The 20,396-nt window shown below is 39.0% G+C and overlaps 1 protein-coding gene across 3 annotated transcripts in view; it reads right to left on the bottom strand.

Annotated features, from left to right (window-relative positions):
• LOC122810897 overlaps positions 1 to 18,854 on the bottom strand; it is a 133,131-nt gene extending 114,277 nt beyond the window's left edge. Inside the window, exons 1-2 of one of the 3 annotated variants that reach the window (XM_044082442.1) lie at positions 18,685 to 18,854; positions 16,629 to 16,991 (exon numbers count right to left, since the gene is read on the bottom strand). In XM_044082442.1, the coding sequence (XP_043938377.1) occupies positions 16,629 to 16,991; positions 18,685 to 18,727 (406 nt within the window). In that variant the 5' untranslated portion in view covers positions 18,728 to 18,854. The remainder of the gene's footprint in view (positions 1 to 16,628; positions 16,992 to 18,684) is intronic. The other 2 variants (XM_044082441.1, XM_044082440.1) reach the window with 2 other exon arrangements.
• Between the last annotated feature and the right edge of the window lie 1,542 nt (positions 18,855 to 20,396).

The raw sequence follows: 20,396 nt of genomic DNA, 5'->3' as shown, positions 1-20,396 counted from the left end.
AATCTCCTCTCTATCTCCCTCGGTGTCCCTCAGGGCTCCATATTAGGCCGCTCCTATTTTCCATCTATATTAATGATCTTCACTCAGCTATTCCTCATTCTACCTGCATTCAGTACGCAGATGACTCCACTATTATCTGCTCAGCTACCTCTCAAATTGAACTGCAAACCATAACCCAGAATGCATTTAACACTGTGGAACAATGGTTTACAAACCGCTGTCTCCTCCTAAATCCAAAGAAAACAAAACTGCTACTCTTCTCCCCAACACGTAAGTCCACCCCATAGAATTTACACTTACATCTAACAATGGCACTGTTATCCCTCCAGACCCAACTACCAAGCTGCTAGGAATAACTATTGACAATAACCTCAACTTTGACACACATATTAATAGTACAATAAAAAGAGTCAACAAGAAACTTGGATCCCTCTATAGAATCAAACCCTTTCTTACTCCAACAGCCAGGACTGCTATAGCCAGAACTCATCTCATTTCTACTCTACTCTATGCCTCACCCATCTATACAAACCTTTCTAAAACCAACATACACAAGCTGACTGTATCCTATAATAATATTGCCAGATTTGCTGCTGCCTCTCCTTTCCGAACTCACCACTGTCTAAATCTTACACAACTTGATTGGTTAGAATTTTTGCAGCATCTTCATTTTTCACAGCTTACTATTGCCCATAAAAGAATGTATCAACCCTCTAATACTCCTATACTCTCAAGCCTACTCACCCTCTACCATAATCCTAAAAACTTACGCTCTGCTAATAAACTACTCTTTAACACCAGCAGAGCTAACAATGTAGCAGGTGACTCCCTCTTCTGTAACACCGTTGGTAAGCTATGGAATATTCTACCCACTGAACTTACTACTCTCTGCTCTCACAAACTTTTCAAAAAGAAGCTCAAGCTTCATCTCAAGAAACACTGGTTATGTTCCTGTATTATCCCTGACTAACCGCTGCTGCTTCTCCCTACAAACACCTGCATCAGCTACCCTTCCCTTCTAAAGCTGCTTACTATGAATTCTGTGACTGAATTCTTCATAATTACTTCGTTATTATCATCTTTGTTTAACTACTTTACCATCGTATACTTTGCATATATTCTTCTGTAGACTTTTTCATGACCATATTTTAAATGGATTTTTTTTTCTATTATTCTGTAGACTTTTTTTTTATGACCATACTTAAATGTTTTTTATTATATATTGTTTTGATTCTATTTTTGGTCTATAATATGTTGTCTATTGTATTATTCATATTGTTTTGCACATGGAGCTTTTCTCCCCGGGCCTCTACTGAAAATGGACATATATCCAGCTAGACTAGCCCGGTCAACAAATGTAAAATAAAATAAATAAATAAAATAAATAAACTCCATTAGCTAGGACTGCAGTCGCCTTCTCACACCAACTCTCTACCCTTCTATATGCTTCCCCCATACTCTCCAATTTAGGCAGAATTGAACTTAGTAAGTTCTCTCACTGTTACAACCATATTGCCAGATTTACCATAGGCTCAACATATAGGACACATCACTGTCAAAACCTCAGTCTTCTTGGGTGGCTAGAACTGCCTAGCCTACTTCTGTTCAATCAACTTATAGTAGCACACAAAATTCTGTACCACCCTGAAAATACTCCGGCACTCAAAAATATCATAAAGCCATACAGTGATTCAAGGCAACTACAATCATCCAATAAACTGGTGGTCCAAACCCACAAAGCCATTAACTCAGTCGGCAACTCCCTGTTCGCCAGTGTCATTGGTAAAAACTTGGAATTCACTTCCATCTAACCTTACCCTCGAACCTTCTTCAAGTCTCTTCAAAAAAGCCCTCAAACAGTATTTTAAAGAGCACTGGCTTTGTCCCTGATTAATCACTACTTATTCAATGCCTTATTTAAATTAATATTGTATGCATCTCTTGCTCATAATAGCTTGCTGCAACCTGTTGTTTTTGTATACTATTACACACTGTGTATATTGTGAGTACCTACTAGAGGGCCTTGTAAATATTTTTGACTCATACCTGTCGTGTTCTATCTGTGTTATCTGGAGCTTTTCTCTCCGGGCCACCACTGAAAATGGCCACATATCCAGTCAGACTATCCCGGTCAACAAATGTAAAATAAATAAAATAAAATAAAAATACTACCAGTGACAGAAATATATGAATACTATTAGTCATTCAGAACTGTGTAACTGATGTTGGTTGTATGAGATCTGAATTTCTTTGATGGAAACATTGCCTTGTTTCATTTACTAAGGAGATAGTATGGGCATGCTTTATAAGATGACACCATGAATGTATGTTATTTCACAAAATTGAAATGTTCCATACATGTATAAAAATGTATCTGAATAAAATCACAATAATATTAGATGAATTCTATATGAAAGGCCAGTGAATTAAAGAAATAGGTTGGCCAACATAAGATATTTAAGAACAAAGTACAGGGGATAGTGATTAAAAAGAATAAGTAAACTTATTGGGAATTTTGCTTCTTAAATTCAACAGGTAAAGCAGTTCCCCTTCCCAAAGGTGAATAGGTGTTTTGAAGCTGCTTTTTTAAGGCAGTGATGCCAGTGTCACCAAGAAAGTGCCATTAGCATTACTGTCAAAAATGATTTCTAAGTAATCTGAGGACTCCTATTTGTACGGCACACTGAACTCAGTCATCTTTGATAAATACACCTGTTTGGACCACCAGATACTGATTTCTAACAATAGGGAAATTACACTAGTGCTATTAAACTACTACTACTACTACTTAGAGCCTCACCTTTACATGTAAGAGCATCCCTTTAATCTGACAATCTACTTAGCAATAGCTTGACAACAAATAAAACCAAAAAGGAATACCTTTACTGATTAAAGTAATAATACAAAATCAGGACATAAAGTGCATAGTCACAGTCTTGTTTGGATTATGTTCCCAAGGAGTGTGTGTGTGTGTGTGTGTGTGTGTGTGTGTGTGTGTGTGTGTGTGTGTGTGTGTGTGTGTGTGTGTGTGTGTGTGTGTTGGGGGGGGGGAGGCTTCTTACCTCTGTGGCTAGAGACTACCAGAAATAGAGATGCAATAGGCCGACTTTGGAATGGAAATCCAGCCCAAGTACAAGGCTAGCCTCACTCTGCTTGTCTTTGCTATATTTGGGGTTATTTTGCTGTCTCCCTTATTCTCAATCAAGCTCACCCCTTTATTAGCACATTTATAGCTAGACAACTACACCCACATGCTTAAAGAACATTCCTGTAACCATTGATGAGCTATTAAACACCTAAAACACCACCAATAACTCATTCCCTCTTATCCAACATAAGTAAATCACTCACTCATTTCCTCTTATGCACCTACATCATTTACTGTCCCTCACTTCATTTGTCCTAGATCCCCACATCTGTCTTAATTTCCACTGAAACATCTATATTATCACCTTTACTTTGGTTCTTCTATCTCACATCTTTCCATTTAACTCTTGCTTATATTACTAGCATTTCAAACTACTGTACTCACTTATGCAAGCCCTTCAGTTATCTCCTCAAATCTAGATTAATCACACATAAAACCTTAGCCACTTTACATTGTTTTCTCTCTAATTTTTCCATGTACTTTGGGATCATGATGGGACTAGATCCAATCCCTAAGTCAAAGTATGATTAAAGTTTGTGAAATTAGCATTATTTCAATTTTTAATGTTAGACAAAAGTGTAGAAAGCTAAATGTACAAGAAATTCAAACTTGGGGCTCCTAGGAGCCATTTAAGAGTTTGCCAACAGTTAGACCAGGAATATAAAGGACATTTCTATACAATTTATCTATTAAAAACTAAAAACATTCAACACTACCAACTTCCCTTATATTTTTAGGAAGCTAATTCCACAATGTTCCTGATCTGTGATGAAAATAACTGCTTTTAACTGATGTTTTAACATCTGGCAATCTCACATATAGATTGCTATTCCTTGTACTGATACAATGCCCCAAAATGTAACACAAAGAGAGGCTGCTAATGCCTCATTGTTTAGTAATTTATACACTAGAATGAAATCATCTCTTCAAAACCTATAGCCAAATGAGTACAGGGAAAGATTCTCCAATCTAGCCATGTAACCAAGGTTTTACAATCTTCTCACTTGCCTAGTGACCATCTTCTGGATTTTATGAAGGCTATTTATTTGGGAAGTGTTATAACAACCAAACAACCCACAATATTCCATAGCAGACCACATGGTAGAAGTAAAAAGTGGAATCAAGACTTCTTTTTCTCTACTACTGACACTCCTCAAGATGTTTTTCAAAAGACCATAAGACTTCCTCACCACTGTCAAAGTCCAAAGCATTGTTCACCATATATCCTAAATCTAGTAGCCAGAAGCCAAAACCATGATTCTAATATAAAATAAAATATATTATTTATTTATGACCAAACCGATTAAGTGCTTTTGTCTTTAACACAAACAAGATTTCATCAGAATCAAACCACATCACCAAAATGGACTTTTTATACAAAACCAATTAATTAACCACTTATACAATTAACCTAGAATAATGAGAAAAATATCATTACACAGTGTATAATAAAATTCAAGCAAAGCCTGTCTCACACAAAATATAAACCATAAAAGTTTTAAAACTTTCAACCCATTAAACATGATTTGCCCTCATATAAGAGGTTGTTTGTAATTGTAACTGCCATTTTAATTCTTTGTTTTCTAGCAACACTTTGGCATCCCCACCCCTTGGATTATAGCTGACTGAGTCAATAATAGCAAAATAAAGCTTGGTAAATGAGGAACAAACTTTTGAATGTTTATCCAAGGCATTATTTTCTTTTTTGTTCTTAATATCATAAAGATGTTCATAAATATGTCAGTGTAAAGTTCTGTCTATTTTACCTACGTAAAAACTTGAACATCCTTCACATAAAGCAATGTATACAACTCATTTAGTTAGACAATAACGTTTTACAAAAAACACCTTTGATTTTAGGGTATTATTTAAAACAACTTCCTCCTTTTCACACACACACACACACACACACACACACACACACACACACACACACACATATATATATATATATATATATATATATATATATATATATATATATATAACAACAACAACAAATGTGGAATGTGTAAACAATGCCCTTATATATCCTCTTGAATTACAAGAGAAAACCCTGAACAAAGGCCAGCAATTTAGCTACTTTTCTGGCTGTAGCTGGATAACCTCTAAGTATAGTATAAAACAAGATCTGAGCCAAACATAAATGAGGGTGAATAGAGACAGAAAAGCAGCAGTCATTTTACAGAAGGTAAAGAAGATAACAGTGACTCACACAAATCACATTATATGTCAATGGCATGGGAATTCATAGTTACTTCCTTATGTCTTGCATGAGTCATACAAAGCATTATGGGAAAGAGAAAGGGTTGAGGGAGAACAAGTTCACATTGACACATCAAGCCCTGTTGGTAGCCATGTTGTAGAAAACAGGCTAAAATTGCAAAGAAAGCACTTAGAGTGATTCTGAGGTGTTAAAATAGGTCGGATTTTTTTTAGTTCTAGGGTGGAATTTTCCTTTAGGTGCTTACGGAGATGACGAGTGCTTGAAACTACTATAGCAGTTACTTTCTTTAGTTCCTTTTCATTTTATTTATTTTGTTCATGTTCACTATGCGAGCATAAACAATTTGGGGCATTTTTTCTCTGTCTGTGCTCTGTAGTGATATAATATGCTGTGAGGAAGCCACAGACTTGTACATTAATACCTCTTGGAGAACATACAAACATTCAGCCCATTATCTAATCCTAATTAATTCAGACAAGAGTATCAGTGACTTGTAATGAAAACTACAAAATAACTTCAATAACATCATTGCCTGAACTTTAATTGATAAACTACTTATATATACTAACACTATATGTTATACCACAGAAACTCTCAAAAACACCCACTCTTCAAATAACAGCAGCTATAAAAAAACTTAGTCTGTAATGTAAACAGTTAAAAATACCTAGGCCTTTTACTGGATCTGACACTATCCAAAAAGCCCTTTCTTTACCTAAGGCTTATTACAAAATATCCCTCCTATTAGCATCAGACATCAGTGTAGCTGTGAAGATTGGGTGAAAATAGATGAAGGCTGCCAGCCTAGCCCAATAGAATTTTGGAGATAATTCTGTCATCTGTAAATATTAATGTAAACCACAGGTGTGTTGCCTTAAATGGTAAAAATAGTGTTACATGTGGAACTGAAAAAATGTAACAACAGTGCACTCTACTGACCAAATAAAACATGTTGTGACCCTTTGATGTTAAAACTCGGAGTCAGTCAGTCCAGAGTGAGGCATCCTGCCTATTGTTGTAAGGCCAGGCTTAATGGCCAGAATTTGCATGCATAAATGTCCTTTATTACTCTGGTCTCTGCCCAGAGGTGAAGAATGTAAATGTAGTTTCTATTAGCCTGGGAACCCAGGACAGTGTGAAGAATGATGTAATGTGAACCAGGAATGTGATTTTAAAAACAGAGAGAATCAGAGAGCATTAAGCATTTTTGTCTTGACCATCCAACTCACCAACACTGTCTTGCTCTACATGTAAGTTTATCTTAGACTTGTGTTTTCTCTTAGTCTAATCTTTCTAGTTTCTAGCTATTTCTAAGTGTTTTTCTGTGATGTCAGAACTGTACTACTGAATTATTTTAAGTATTTTTCTGTGATCTCTTAACTCTTGAGTAGCGCTGTGTAGTAAAAAGTATTGTCTTGTGTTTTGACTATTTGTTATTAAATATTTTTAAACCTTTTCAACTGTGGCTGTTTTTGTAGAGATAATTTAAGCTCTTTAGAATACTTGCATGCCTTTGGTAAAATTGTACAAAGCCACCCCAATACCTTTAGCCCTGGGCTATACAACCAATTGGATAATAATATTGCACAGTAATAATTGGACACCCTTTTAAGGGCCTTTGAGTAGCTAATAAATATTAGTGAGTGGTGGCAGCTGGTACTACCATATAGTCTGGGAAAAAGGAGCACAGCTGCAGAACCTGTGCCAGCCTTTCCCAGGAGTGTCTGTGTGATTGTATAAACTCTTCTCAAAGTGCGTGTGTGTGTGTGTGTGTGTGTGTGTGTGTGTGTGTGTGTGTGTGTGTGTGTGTGTGTGTATCAGCTACCTGGGCAGGGACATGAAGCACTGGTTGGACAGAGAGGGTGCTGGAGGTTTTAGCTTGCCTACTAGGCTGAGATCTGGACCCTATAGCTGTGCCAGTGGGGAGTCTTATTGGGGACCTGGAGAGCAAGGGAGCAACCATCACCAGACTGACTGTGATCTCTGTGTGCTCTTAAGGGAAATTGCACTTTACTGTGTCTATTTGTTATCCTTTACTCCTATATGAGATACCCTCACTGGTGTTAGTGGTGAGGATTGAGGGTCCTTGATTGCTGGGCCAGGGCATGGGTGTCACATATTAATTGTATGGCAGTGGTGAAATATCCACACCACATATTAATTGGTTGGCAAATACCAATTGGCTTGTAGTGGTGTGGGTAGAGTGAATTCCTGTAGCTTGTGTACAGTGAGCTTTGAAGGTGTTTTGTATTCTAAATCAGCCATGCAGTGAATACTCAGAGTTCAGATCACAATTATTTTATTTCTTTTGTTAGCTTAGTTAGTCAGGGTGAGCAGGCAGCATGTCAGCAGAGGAGTATGGAAAGCTGACAAGGAGCCAGCTGGCTGAAATGTGCCAGGCTAGGGGACTGGTGCATGGAAACCTGACTAAGGCAGACATGATTGCAGCCTTGGTTACAGCTGCATCAGAAAACAGCAACCAGGAGGACAATCAGACTGGCAGTGGAGATATAATACCCTCGGAGAATGGACAGCTCAACCTTTCTTCAGAGGACTTAAAAATCCATCTGGAGCTAAAGAGACTTGAGTTGGAGACCAGGTGTTTGGAGATAGAAACAGCTAAGAGACTGAAGAGTCTACAGGCTGAAGCGAATGAGAAACTGCTATGCCTGGAAGCTGAGGAAAAGGTTTGGCAGAGGAAACATGAGAGGGAAATGCTGACTGTTTGCCAGTGTCATGGAGGTAATGGGGAAGGGAGTAACTGGACCCCAGAAGCACAGAAGGTCAGTAAATTTCTTCCGCAGTTTAAAGAGGGGGATAATTTTGATAGTTTCATTCATATGTTTGAGAGGGTATGCAAACAGTATAGTGTTGACCAAAGGCTCTGGGTATGGTTCCTGACCCCCTTACTCCATGGTAAAGCTGCAACTGTTTTGTCAAAAACATCTGATATTGCATGTTTTGATTATAGTGCTGTTAAAAATCACTTGTTAGAATTGGTTAAGCCAACACCTGAAATGTATAGGAAAATGTTTCATGAGCATAGACGCAAGGCAGATGAAAATGTGTGTGAATATGAAGCTGAACTGAGCACTTATTTCCATAGGTGGATGAGTGGATGTCAGATCACCACTTTTGAAGGGCTGGCAGACCTTTTTCTGAGGGAAAGAGCCCTTAGCACTTTGCCTGAGGAGATGAGGATCTGGTTAGCTAATAGACAATGTGCTACTTCAGATGAGTTGGGGAAGAAGGGAAACCTATACCTGGCAAGCAGGGCAGCCCTGCACAGGAAAGGGACCCCCAGTATTGCTCATGGGTCTAAAGGAACCCATGGTGGGCAGCGCAAACTGCCCCAACAGAATCTGCCAGTAGCAGGGAAAGCCACTAGTCCATGTACACATCCAGGAGCTAGGGTTAAATGTTTTGAATGCAACCAGTGGGGCCATGTGGCATGCAGGTGTCCACGGGGGCAAGGTGGGGAACAAAAGGTGAGGGAGCCAGCAAGTGGGAAAGACAAAATGCCAATAGTAGGTTGTCTTGGGACAACAAGGGTACCAAACTACCACCAGTGGTTGTATCCTACTGTAGTGAATGGCAAAGAGGCCATTGCCAACAGATACACAGCCTCTGATATAACCATTGTGAAGCCTGCAATGGTTACAGAGGAGCACTACTTACCTGAGCAGTCTACTCCAGTCAGGGATTTAGGTGGGATTCTATTCCAAATACCTTTGGCTAGGGTTCACCTTGACTGGGAGGGTGGAAAAGGAAGCCAGCAAATAGGTGTGTTTGAGGATATACCTGCAGATGTCCTGATAGGGAATGATTTTGATAGTGCAGTACCCTGTGCTTGTGCAGTTACACGCAGTCAGGCTTGGAGATAAGCAGAAAAGTCTGGTAGCCAGGGGGAGACCCAGACAGACTGCATACTTGCAGCCAGGACTGATGAGGTGGTTACTTCAGAGAGGGAGATACCCTATAGCAGTGAGACTGAAGGTGAGCCACAGCTGCTTAGTGGTACTGATGGTCCCTTGGACAGAGTAACTGCAAAGGTAGAGGTGAGTAGTAGTACCCAGGCTGACAGTGAGGCACCACTGTCAGAGGATGCCAGACTTCCTGTGGAAGGGGAGCTGGGAAGGGTTACAAGGAGAGAGTTGAGACAGGCTCAGATCTCAGACCCTACATTGCAAGGCCTGAGGCAGGTAGCAAGGGAGGCATCTGATTCTCAAGGAAAGGGGGAATCTGTATACTGAGACAAAGAGTTACTATACAGAGAGTGGACCCCTGATGGAGGGCTAGAAGGTGAGAGAGTACAGCAGTTGGTAGCGCCTAGATCCTACCGTCTGGCACTTCTAGCCATTGCCCATGATATTCCCTTTGCAGGTCATATGGGCATAAAATGTACAAAGAAGCATATTATGCAGAACTTCTATTGGCCTGGAATTTCCAGAGATGTAACAGGGTACTACAGGACCTGTGAGCAGTGCCAAAAGGTAGGCAAGGCAGGAGACAAGGTGAGAGCTCCTTTGATGCCTTTGAAAAGGCTCTTCAATCACAGACAGAGGGTAGCTATGGATATTGTGGGTCCTCTGAGCACCTCAAGTTCCAAAGGGAAAAATTATATCCTAGTGGTAGTGGATTATGCTACACAATACCCTGAGTCAGTGGCTTTGTCCTCCATTGAGGCAGAGAAGGTGGCAAATGCTTTGTTTCAGATTTTCAGCAGGGTAGGTTTCCCAAAAGAAATACTGACTGACAGAGGTACCAATTTCATGTTAGACCTGCTGGCTTGTCTGTGGAAGTCCTGTGGGGTGAAGCACATGAAGACCACCCCATACCATCCCCAGACTAATGGTCTTGTTGAGATGTTAAACTCTACAATCAAGTCCATGCTACAGGCATTTGCAGATCAATTAAAGAGGGAGTGGGACAAATATTTGCCCCATCTATTGTTTGCTTACAGAGAGGTTCCCCGGGAATCCACAGGTATTTCACCCTTTGAGTTACTGTATGGGCATAGAGTGAGGGGACCTCTAGATTTAATTTGAGATGAGTGAGACGGTGAGTGTGAGTCTCACAAGGAGTCTGTTGTGGCATACGTCCTAAACCTCAGGACAAGGCTCAGGGAACCCATGGGCTTGGCCCAGGAGAACTTGGCAGAAGCCCAACAACAGAAAAAGGTGTGATATGACAGGAATGTGCTAGCTGAAGAGCATGCTGTGGGCCAGCAGGTAATGGTTCTCATTCCTGTCAGACGCAACAAGCTGCAAGCAGCTTGGGGGGGACCCTACAAGGTGTTAAGAAAGGTAAGCGAGGTTAATTACATGGTGGAACTGCTAGGCAGAAGGCAGGGACACAAATTGTACCATGTTAACATGATGAAACCTTACCATGATAGGGAGGCCCTTGTGTTGAGCATTTGCAGTGGATTGCTGGAGGAGTCTGAGGGAGATCTTGGGACTGATCTCCTCAGTGAGGCTTGGGCTGACACCTCAGTGGAAGGGGTAGCACTGTCCCAGCAGCTATCTCCTACCCAGGTTTGAGAAATCCGAGCAGTGTTGCAGGAATTTGGGGACATGTTCACTGGGAAACCAGTGTGCACCCACCTGGGCAGCACCAGGTGGATACAGGACTATAAAGGCCTATTAGGCAGGCCCCTTATAGAGTGCCTGAGAGAGTCAAACAGACGCTGAGGGAGTAGGTACAGGATATGTTGGAACTAGGGGTGATTCAAGAGTCCAGCAGTCCCTGGGTCTCCCCAGTGGTGCTGGTGCCAAAGAAGGGTGGCAGCACCAGGTTCTGTGTGGACTACAGGATATTAAATAGTCACACAGCAGTCAGATGCTTACCCCATGCCTAGGACAGATGAGGGCCTAGAGCAGCTGGATGGGGCTAAGTATCTTACAACCATTGATCTTACCAAGGGTTACTGGCAGGTGTCCTTGACTCCCAGTGCTAGAGAGAAGTCAGCCTTTGTGACTCCTTTTGGCTTTTATGAGTTCACAAAGATGCCTTTTGGGATGAAGAATGCCCCAGTGACTTTCCAGAGGCTGGTAGATCGTATCCTAGCAGGAGCAGGAGGGTATGCCCTTGCTTACCTAGATGATATTGCCATCTACAGACATTCCTGGCCAGAGCACCTTCAGCATATCAGGGAGGTGCTGGGCAGACTACAGAGGGCAGGGTTGACCATTAAGCTGAGCAAATGTCAGGTGGGTATGGCAGAGGTATCATACCTAGGACATAGAGTGGGGAGCGGTAGAGTGGTAAGATAAGGACAGAACCTGCCAAAGTGGAAGCCATTCAGGCATGGTCTGCACCTGTTACTAAAAAGCAGGTGAGGGCATTTTTAGGGACAGCAGGGTACTACAGAAAGTTTGTCCCCAGTTATAGTACCATAGCTGCTCCCCTCACAGACCTGACAAGGAAGGACAGGCCAGATAAGGTAGTGTGGGCCTCAGCATGTGAGCAGGCATTCCAGAAGCTTAAAGAAGCTTTGGGAGGACCCCCTGTTTTAGCCAGTCCAGATTACAGCAAATAATTTGTTGTGCACATGGATGCTTCGAACCATGGGGTGGGGGCTGTACTTAGCTGGATTTCCTCAGAGAGGGAAGAGCACCCAGTGGTTTATCTCAGTCATAGACTCCAACCCAGGGAGGAATGCTATGCAGCTGCAGAAAATGAATGTCTAGCCATAGTGTGGGCACTGCAGAAACTTAAGCCTTATCTGCATGGAAGGAAATTCACTGTTATGACAGATCACAACCCCCTAACATGGTTAAACAGAGCCAGCCACCAAAATGCCAAGTTGCTAAGATGGAGCCTGGGGTTGCAAGCATATGATATGCCCATGCAGCACCGCAGTGGGATTAGCAATACCAATGCAGATGGATTCTCAAGACAGGGAATGGGGTAAGGTATACTCAGACAGCCCTAACTCCCTCAAGCAGCGTTTCTCAAGGGTCACAAAAAACTAGCTTGAGTTCTCCAGAGGGGGAGATATGTGAAGATTGGGTGAAGATAGATGAAGGTTGCTAGCCTAGCCAGATAGAATTTTGGAGATAATTCTGTCATCTGTAAATATTAATGTAAACCACAGGCTTGTTGTCTTAAATGGTAAAAATAGTGTTACATGTGGAACTGAAAAAAATGTAACAACAGTGCACTCTACTGACCAAGTAAAGCATGTTATGACCCTTTGATGTTAAAACTCAGAGTCAGTCAGTCTAGAGTGAGGCATCCTGCCTATTGTTGTAAGGCCAGACTTAATGGCCAGAATTGGCATGCATAAATGTCCTTTATTGCTCTGGTTTCTGCCCAGAGGTGAAGAATGTGAATGTAGTTTCTGTTAGCCTGGAACCCAGGACAGTGTGAAGAATGAAGTAATGTGAACCAGGAATTTGATTTTAAAAACAGAGAATCAGAGAGCATTAAACATTTTTGTCTTGACCATCCAACTCACCAGCACTGTCTTGCTCTATATGTAAGTTTATCTTAGACTTGTGTTTTCTCTTAGAAATAGCTAGAAACTAGAAAGATCAGACTATTTTTCTGTGATGTCAGAATTGTATTGTCTTGCTCTATATGTAAGTTTATCTTAGACTTGTGTTTTCTCTTAGAAATAGCTAAAAAAACTAGAAAGATTAGACTATTTTTCTGTGATGTCAGGATTGTACTACTGAATTATTTTAAGTATGTCTCTGTGATCTCTGAACTCTTGGCTAGCACTCAGTAGTAAAAAGTATTGTCTTGTGTTTTGACTATTTGTTATTAAATATTTTTATAACCTTTTCAACTGTGGCTGTCTTTGTAGAGATAATTTAAGCTCTTTAGAGTACTTGCATGCCTTTGGTAAAATTGTACAAAGCCACCCCAATACCTTTAGCCCTGGTTTATACTACCAATCAGATAATAATATTGCACACTGCATTGGGAGTAAGACATTTTGAAAGTGTTAGTCATAAAAACTATATCATGGTTAATGCTGTACAAAAAGAGGTCACATTCAACAGGACTAGAGGAAATTCTTTCTTCATGTGGAGGTTTACAAGGATGAGCAGGTACTTATCTAAAAGACCCTGGAGAAGGGAGTGCAACATCACAGGTGGGCTAACTTCTGGAGAATAATTATAAGCTGACAACAGATTTGGAATTTGCAACTACTTAAGGTCTAGAAGAAGGGGCTGGATGGACTATAAATACCTGGTGAAAACTAATCAAAGATATAGTTTTACTTGCGTATTGAACTGCAAATCCAAGGGTTAGGGTTAGGGTTAGCACATGAGTAATATTTGCAGAGGAAGTCCCCTTTCCCACTTTACTCACCTGTACTAAAGATAGCCGTATCCCTACTCTTGCCCCTAACTCTAATCTTACACATTACATGACTAAAAACCCTTTGCGTAACAATACCACTACCAAGACAAAACAGTTTTGTATCTGGGGTTTACTGGTCTAAGACTCTCTGAGTTTTCAACCTTCCATGATAGACTCATATAGATATATAGATATATATAAAATCACACACACACACACACACACACATACATATACATATATATATATATATATATATATATATATATATATATATATATATATATATATGTGTGTGTGTATGTCTGTGTGTGTGTGTGTGTGTGTGTGTGTGTGTGTGTGTGTGTGTGTGTGTATGAATGTATATTTGCCAGTGGCTAAACTCATGATAATATGAGATGTTCTGTAGTTTACAGATACAAGTATTAGTGTGTTTGACTTCACCTCTTTGTGTTTTTTTCACTTACAGATTTAGCTTTGAGTAACCATTACATATTATGGTTGTTTGCCATGCACTGTGTCTCACATTTTGATGGAAATGCTGGGGGGTGCCTGTAAGCAATGGAAGTTCAGAAACTAAGAAAAATAAAACACATAAGAACTTGTTCCACTGTACATCAAGTTTATTTCTTCTTAAACTTATTGTTTCTATAGGTTCATAGGTGTACTCTAAACTAACAACCACTAGGACCCTTATAAGCCTAGTCATGCAATCCAAATGTGACCCAAAATGTTGATTTATATAGGGGATTATTTATTGACTGCCTCTGCCCATTAGAGACATAAGAGTCAGACCAGGGTGAATTTCTGATTACCCATCCACTGGTCCAAGTTGCACTTAAATAGGGATTGGAAGGATCCCTGCTTCACATGGATGGGGACCTGCTGCAGAGAACGGGAATTTTCTGAGAAATATATCTGTCTCTCCAACATATAATCTTTATATTGCAAGCAAATCATAGGTCCTTTACTCTAGTAGTTCTGATGCGGTTTATTTTGCAGATGTGCAAATGGTTCATCAAGACAGGCTCCAGGAATGCCTTGAATGCCAGGCAAAAGATCACCCATCAGTTGTTGACTGACTCATAGCTGACTGCAGTGCACTAGACAGATTTACAAGTAACTCTCCTCTGCGTACATACACATAATTCCTCTCTACACTCACAGATAACTAATGTGCACATCACTAGCATTTTTGAACTTACCGTTTTTTCTTTCACACTCCTTTCCTCCTTTGGATCCTTTTCTTCTGGAAGTTCACTGTTGCTGTCAAGTACTTGTTTTTGCAATCACGCTGAGACTGTACCAGCTGCCTTCATAGCATATGAACTTTATTTTTATTTATCCTGCACATTTTTTCTGTTTAAAGTATAACATTTGTCCTACACATTTTTTCTTTCAAAAGCACATTTATCTGAAATCAGATATATTTTCTCTAAGAATTAAAAAAACTGACCTCTGCTGAAGCTTATAGTGCCTAAAATGTTTATTTAAAATATCTCCATTTAATTTCAGTCGACCCATCATGAATATTACTATCACGATCTATGGATACCCACTCTCATTCAAATATTTTTTCTGCCTTTTAGTACATAAGCATTATTTTATGTAATTCTCTTCTTTCTGTCATGTCTACTAGTTTTATTTTTCATTTCCTTCATAAAAATACATCTTGATGTGTTTTTATTGTGTATGTTTTTCATACTAATAATGTCCATATTATAACCTCTTTTGTTTCTTTGTGCAAACTGTTTTCAATTTTTGCAGCATCCATGCCATTTGCTTGGGCCCACTGAACTCAGCTATTATTACTTTTTCTAGACTTTAGTTGTTACTATAGTCAATTTTTTACTTGTTTGCCTCATATATTTTAGCTGCCCATAATTTTACAGATTATCTCTGATATTGCCTAATGTGCTTGCCCTGCCCCTTGTAAAATGTTTGATTTTCTGGTAAATCGCTGAGAGTTAGTCAGTCAATAATGCCAAACATTTAGAGTTTTCTACTTCTTATTGTTCAGAAAATATATGTTGATATAACTAACTTTTGAAGGGAATTAGGATAATATTTGAAAACTGTCCCTGATTTTAGCCCTTTGTCCCCTATCAATGTGGGCTCTGTCCAGAATTCTTGACAAGGAAGTTACTACATATGGTTTGTCTACTACAGCTTTCTCACCACAAAACTTGCAGTAACTTGTAGTCTCTTTCTACTGCCTGCAACTGCTAGTTTTTGCCCCGTGGTGTTATATTAAGCTGCCTCACTCAGCTATGAATGCAATTAATATATAACTGTTTGGTAATACACATCATCTAATAGTGCTGGCTACTGAATGATGTTTAGTGATGCATACCTCTCAACTGTCTAAAATGTTGTAGTACATCTAGATTTTTACCACAGATTACCAGAATTTCATAGAAGGTGTTGATTTTTTGCCTCATATTTTCATCTGTCACTCATACTTTTTTCGGTTTACTGGCAAATCACTGAAAATTGCAGTCACTAAACAATAACACCTGGTTGAGTTTCAGGCTTCCTATCCTCCGGGAAATATATGCTAATGCAAAACCTATCTTTCTGACAGCTTTCTAAGTTTGTAAGAAAAATATTTAAAATCTGTCCCATATTTTGGGACTTTGCTCCCCCCCCCCATTATTTTTGGCTTTGTCTGCAATTCTTACACTAACAGGTTGAGTGGTATGGCTGTATGAGGGTCAGCTTTGATCAATACTCCAACTTAATTATCAAACATAATATAAATATACATGTGTGTGTGTGTGTGTGTGTGTGTGTGTGTGTGTACACACAGATACATATTTATAGAATGCATTTGTAATTGGTGATTTTTTATCTGAGCAATTAGCCGCCTTACGGGTATATTTACTAGCACACACATTTTTAATCTGACTGAAAGAAAAAGCAATGAAATATACAGACCTTTCAAATCCTGTGGCATAAGTACATGGAGATAAGTCCCAGTTCCATTCTGACTTCCATTACTGAAAAGTTCTACATGACAGTAATACATTCCTGAATCAGAAGTGTTTACTCTGTGAATACGGATGGATGCATTTCTATCATTCATGAACTCCTTATGGGTAACCCGATCAACCCTACCGATTAACCAAGGAGTTGTATTTGTGACTTCGTGTACCACACCAGAGACACTGAACCACCACTTATACTGGCCAACATTGGGCGGTCCGGGTGCTGCGGGTGTATAATAACAAGGCAGAAGGACATCTTCTCCCACCGTAGCACTGACAGAAGGGTCTTGGTAGACAGTGAGAGCGAGGATTCCTGCAAAAAACAAACGTTTAAGGACAATAAAATATCAAGGCCCACAGAGATGGGACATAACTTCAGCATAACCATTTCATTTTAATTTGCTGAAATTAACAGACTCGTTAAATAATAATGCAAACAATAACGTGTTCATTAATTTTCTCTACCATTAAACGCATATAGTACACTATTACCTAGGCTTAAAATTACTCTCCAGTGCAGTTAGCCTAGTATTCGCCTACGAACCTATATAATTTTGCCCCTCCACTATAAACCCCTTTACTCGTTTTTGAAGCCACTACATCCAGATATACTTCCACACGAAGTAGTGATGCCTACTCCGAACAGAACAGCCAGATTATACTTATTCTTTACACCACTCTTTAATGCATCCATGTCAGACTAAATATAACTTAAATGCATTTTAACTATGTTTAACACAATGCAGTATTTATATAAAACGACACACTATGCATACAGTGTATTATGCATTAGTTCAGAGATAGTCTTAATATTTTGTTAAAGTGAAAAACGCGGTTGAATGTTATATGTATGTAACTGTCTTCCTATTAAATAACTGTTAAATAAAACATTCACGTATGTTGACACGTTTTGAAATTCCAACCGGTAAATAAATGAAACTAAAATAATCAATGCATTTACAATAATTTTAATTGCAATATTAAACAAAGGAACACATTAAAGATCATATCAGTTACGCCAGACCAGGGTCAATAATTAGTTTCAGGGTGACTACTGTTTTACATGAAGGAATTCTTGCATACATACACGTATACGCTGGGAAGAAATAGTTAAGCTTTTCTGACTAGCAGGAAAAAATGAATATGCCCTTAATAAATACACGTGAAGGAGTATTTGTGCAGGCAAATGTGTACCAACAACATCATTTAACAATCATTTAAACAAGTTTCTCAACATCTTTGCTCAAGAATTCTGGCAAAAGCCAAAAAATAATGGCATATACTAAGATCAGGACTGTGTTTTAATTACTTCTGTAAATCGCTTAAAAGTTATTAGAATGTCATGTTTTTATCAATATGCATTTTCTGAACAACGAGAAGTACGCATCTCTAACGGCTAGCATTATTGATTCCTTGTGATCCTCGGTTATTTAACAGACAATTAAAAAGGATATGGCTAAAATATGAGGCAAGTCAAAGACGATCTACAAATAGGGTTGCCACCGTTTCAAATGGCCAAAGTGAGACATTTTCGGGACAAACAACAGATTTTACAGGCCGATACATACCCACGGTCAGTACAAAGGATAGAACTTAACTTTTTGCCTAAATAATAGCTTAATCTTGTAGCATTTTAATTGCTTATTATGTTTCTTATAACATTTAGGTATTTTAGATACAGAATAACTGTTTTATGCAACTATTACATAAAATATAGCACATAATTATGTCCTACAATCTCAGGACATTTGCCATTTTTAATATTTTTTTGTCAGCACACAACTGCCCAAAGATGGACCGTCCCTCGCAAAGTGGGACAGGTGGTAACCCTATCTACAAAAGCAGGGACAATGGAAAGGCATAAGTATTGAAAAACGTAAACTGCAGTCCTAAAACGAAGTACATGACATGCCAAAAGGACATTTTTTTCTATTGCTCTTTTCATTTGAAATAGATAAAAGTTAATCTGTTTTTACCAAAAAAGATACGTTAAACACAAGTCTCACCTGACGCCAGAGCGAAAACACAACCGGTACATTTCCAGATCATACTTGGGAAGCGACAATTAGAAGACTTGGAACTAAAGTTTTAAAAACAACAACCCCACATCCTTAATTGTGCGGGGACGTCAGTTACAGACAATGACATCATGGAAAGTACAGCAATGCAGAGAGTAACGCACAACATGCAAAGTAAGGAGCTAGCAATATTTGGAAAACAGCCATCAACATTCAGATAGGAACATAAGGTAGTTATTAAAAAAAGCCCAAGTGCAATTTTCAGTTTTCTGTCTGGAACTCGATAACTGCATTTTTTGGTCACCTTTATTATTTTAAGTAAATACGTCTGTATGAGCCAGTGCATAATATTTAAAGCCAGAAGACAAACATTTATTTCTAAAGCATATTTTTTGCAGGAAAAAACTGCAGCTTAAGCTAATTCAAACAACTTGCTTTCATTCATTTTTATAGTTAGAATAAAGAAAGTAGTATATTGGATTGGTAGCAGTTTCTTGTTTTAGATCACACCCGTTACGGTGTTTGAAATATAGTATCATGGGTAACTGATAATACTTCTTCCTTTTAGGTACAATACATACATTATTGCTGCATGCACAACTGCTAAAATCAGGTAGAGGGAATGCATGGGGAAAGTGGTCCGGCAAATTGTTATTTGGGGAAGTAAGGCTTTAAAGTTCACTGTTTTAAGATGAAAAATCACACATTTTGGGAAGGGCAGCACGTTGTGATGTAAAACTAAGCAGGTAGGAGCAGCTGGGATGTGAGAAGAACTGTTTTATAGATAAAGAGCAAAGCTCATACGCGACAGTACCCCCAAATCCCCATGGAAGGTGTACTTCTCTGCAGCATCCTACTTCTAAGTAAATATCTCATTTTAGTCAGTTTCTACTTTGGCAAGGGATTTTTTGATGGAGAACGGTAGACTGCTCTTCATAAGGGTTCGCAAATAACGTCATATTGAATAACTATATGTTAGATGGCTGTTTTATCTTGGTCATGCCCATGGCATACATGTTGCAGTGCCACACCATTTGACAAAATTAGTTATGTTTCAGTGAATGGAATTAGTTGTAAAGGATTTTCGCCATTTATAGTACCATCCACGTGAATTTTTAAGAGCCGATCTATCAACATTGTTTTTTCTTTTATTTCCTCTGAGCTGTTATGTCCTTGGAAGCTGATTATATACACAGTATTCATACAACTCAACTGCCCAGATTTTCGCAGAATATCCAGATTTATGCATCATATTTGGATCTGTTCCTCATAAAATCTGTGGTTTTCATGATTTTTGTGGGAAATCAGCGAGGATTGAACTCATTAAATAATAACAGGTATTTGAGTTTCCGATTTCACATTCTTCAGAAAATACAAGGTAACTCAAAATATTTTATTCTAGCAACTTTCAAAGTTTATAATAGCGATAGTTTACATTTGCCCTTATTTTTGGGGCTTTGTCCGCCATTATTTTTTGCTTCGTCCAGATTCTTTGTGCTAAGAGGTTGACAGCTATGACAATATCGGATGTTGGGGTGTTGGACTCCCCACAAGTAGAGATCGAGGACTTCTCATCTGAAATAAAAATAACGAGCTGTACAGTATTTTTCAAACACTTGCAGTTTTATGTTTGTTTAATGGAAACATGTTTGAAAGTATATTCCTCAAACTGTACTCAACAGAGAAAACATTTTTAAAGC

Source organism: Protopterus annectens, chromosome 9.part0 (assembly GCF_019279795.1).
Source record: "Protopterus annectens isolate FY-2018-M chromosome 9.part0, PAN1.0, whole genome shotgun sequence".
Lineage (NCBI taxonomy): Eukaryota > Metazoa > Chordata > Ceratodontiformes > Protopteridae > Protopterus > Protopterus annectens.
The sequence above is the reverse complement of the archived record's forward strand: the minus strand, read 5'-3'. Positions and strand labels throughout refer to the sequence as shown.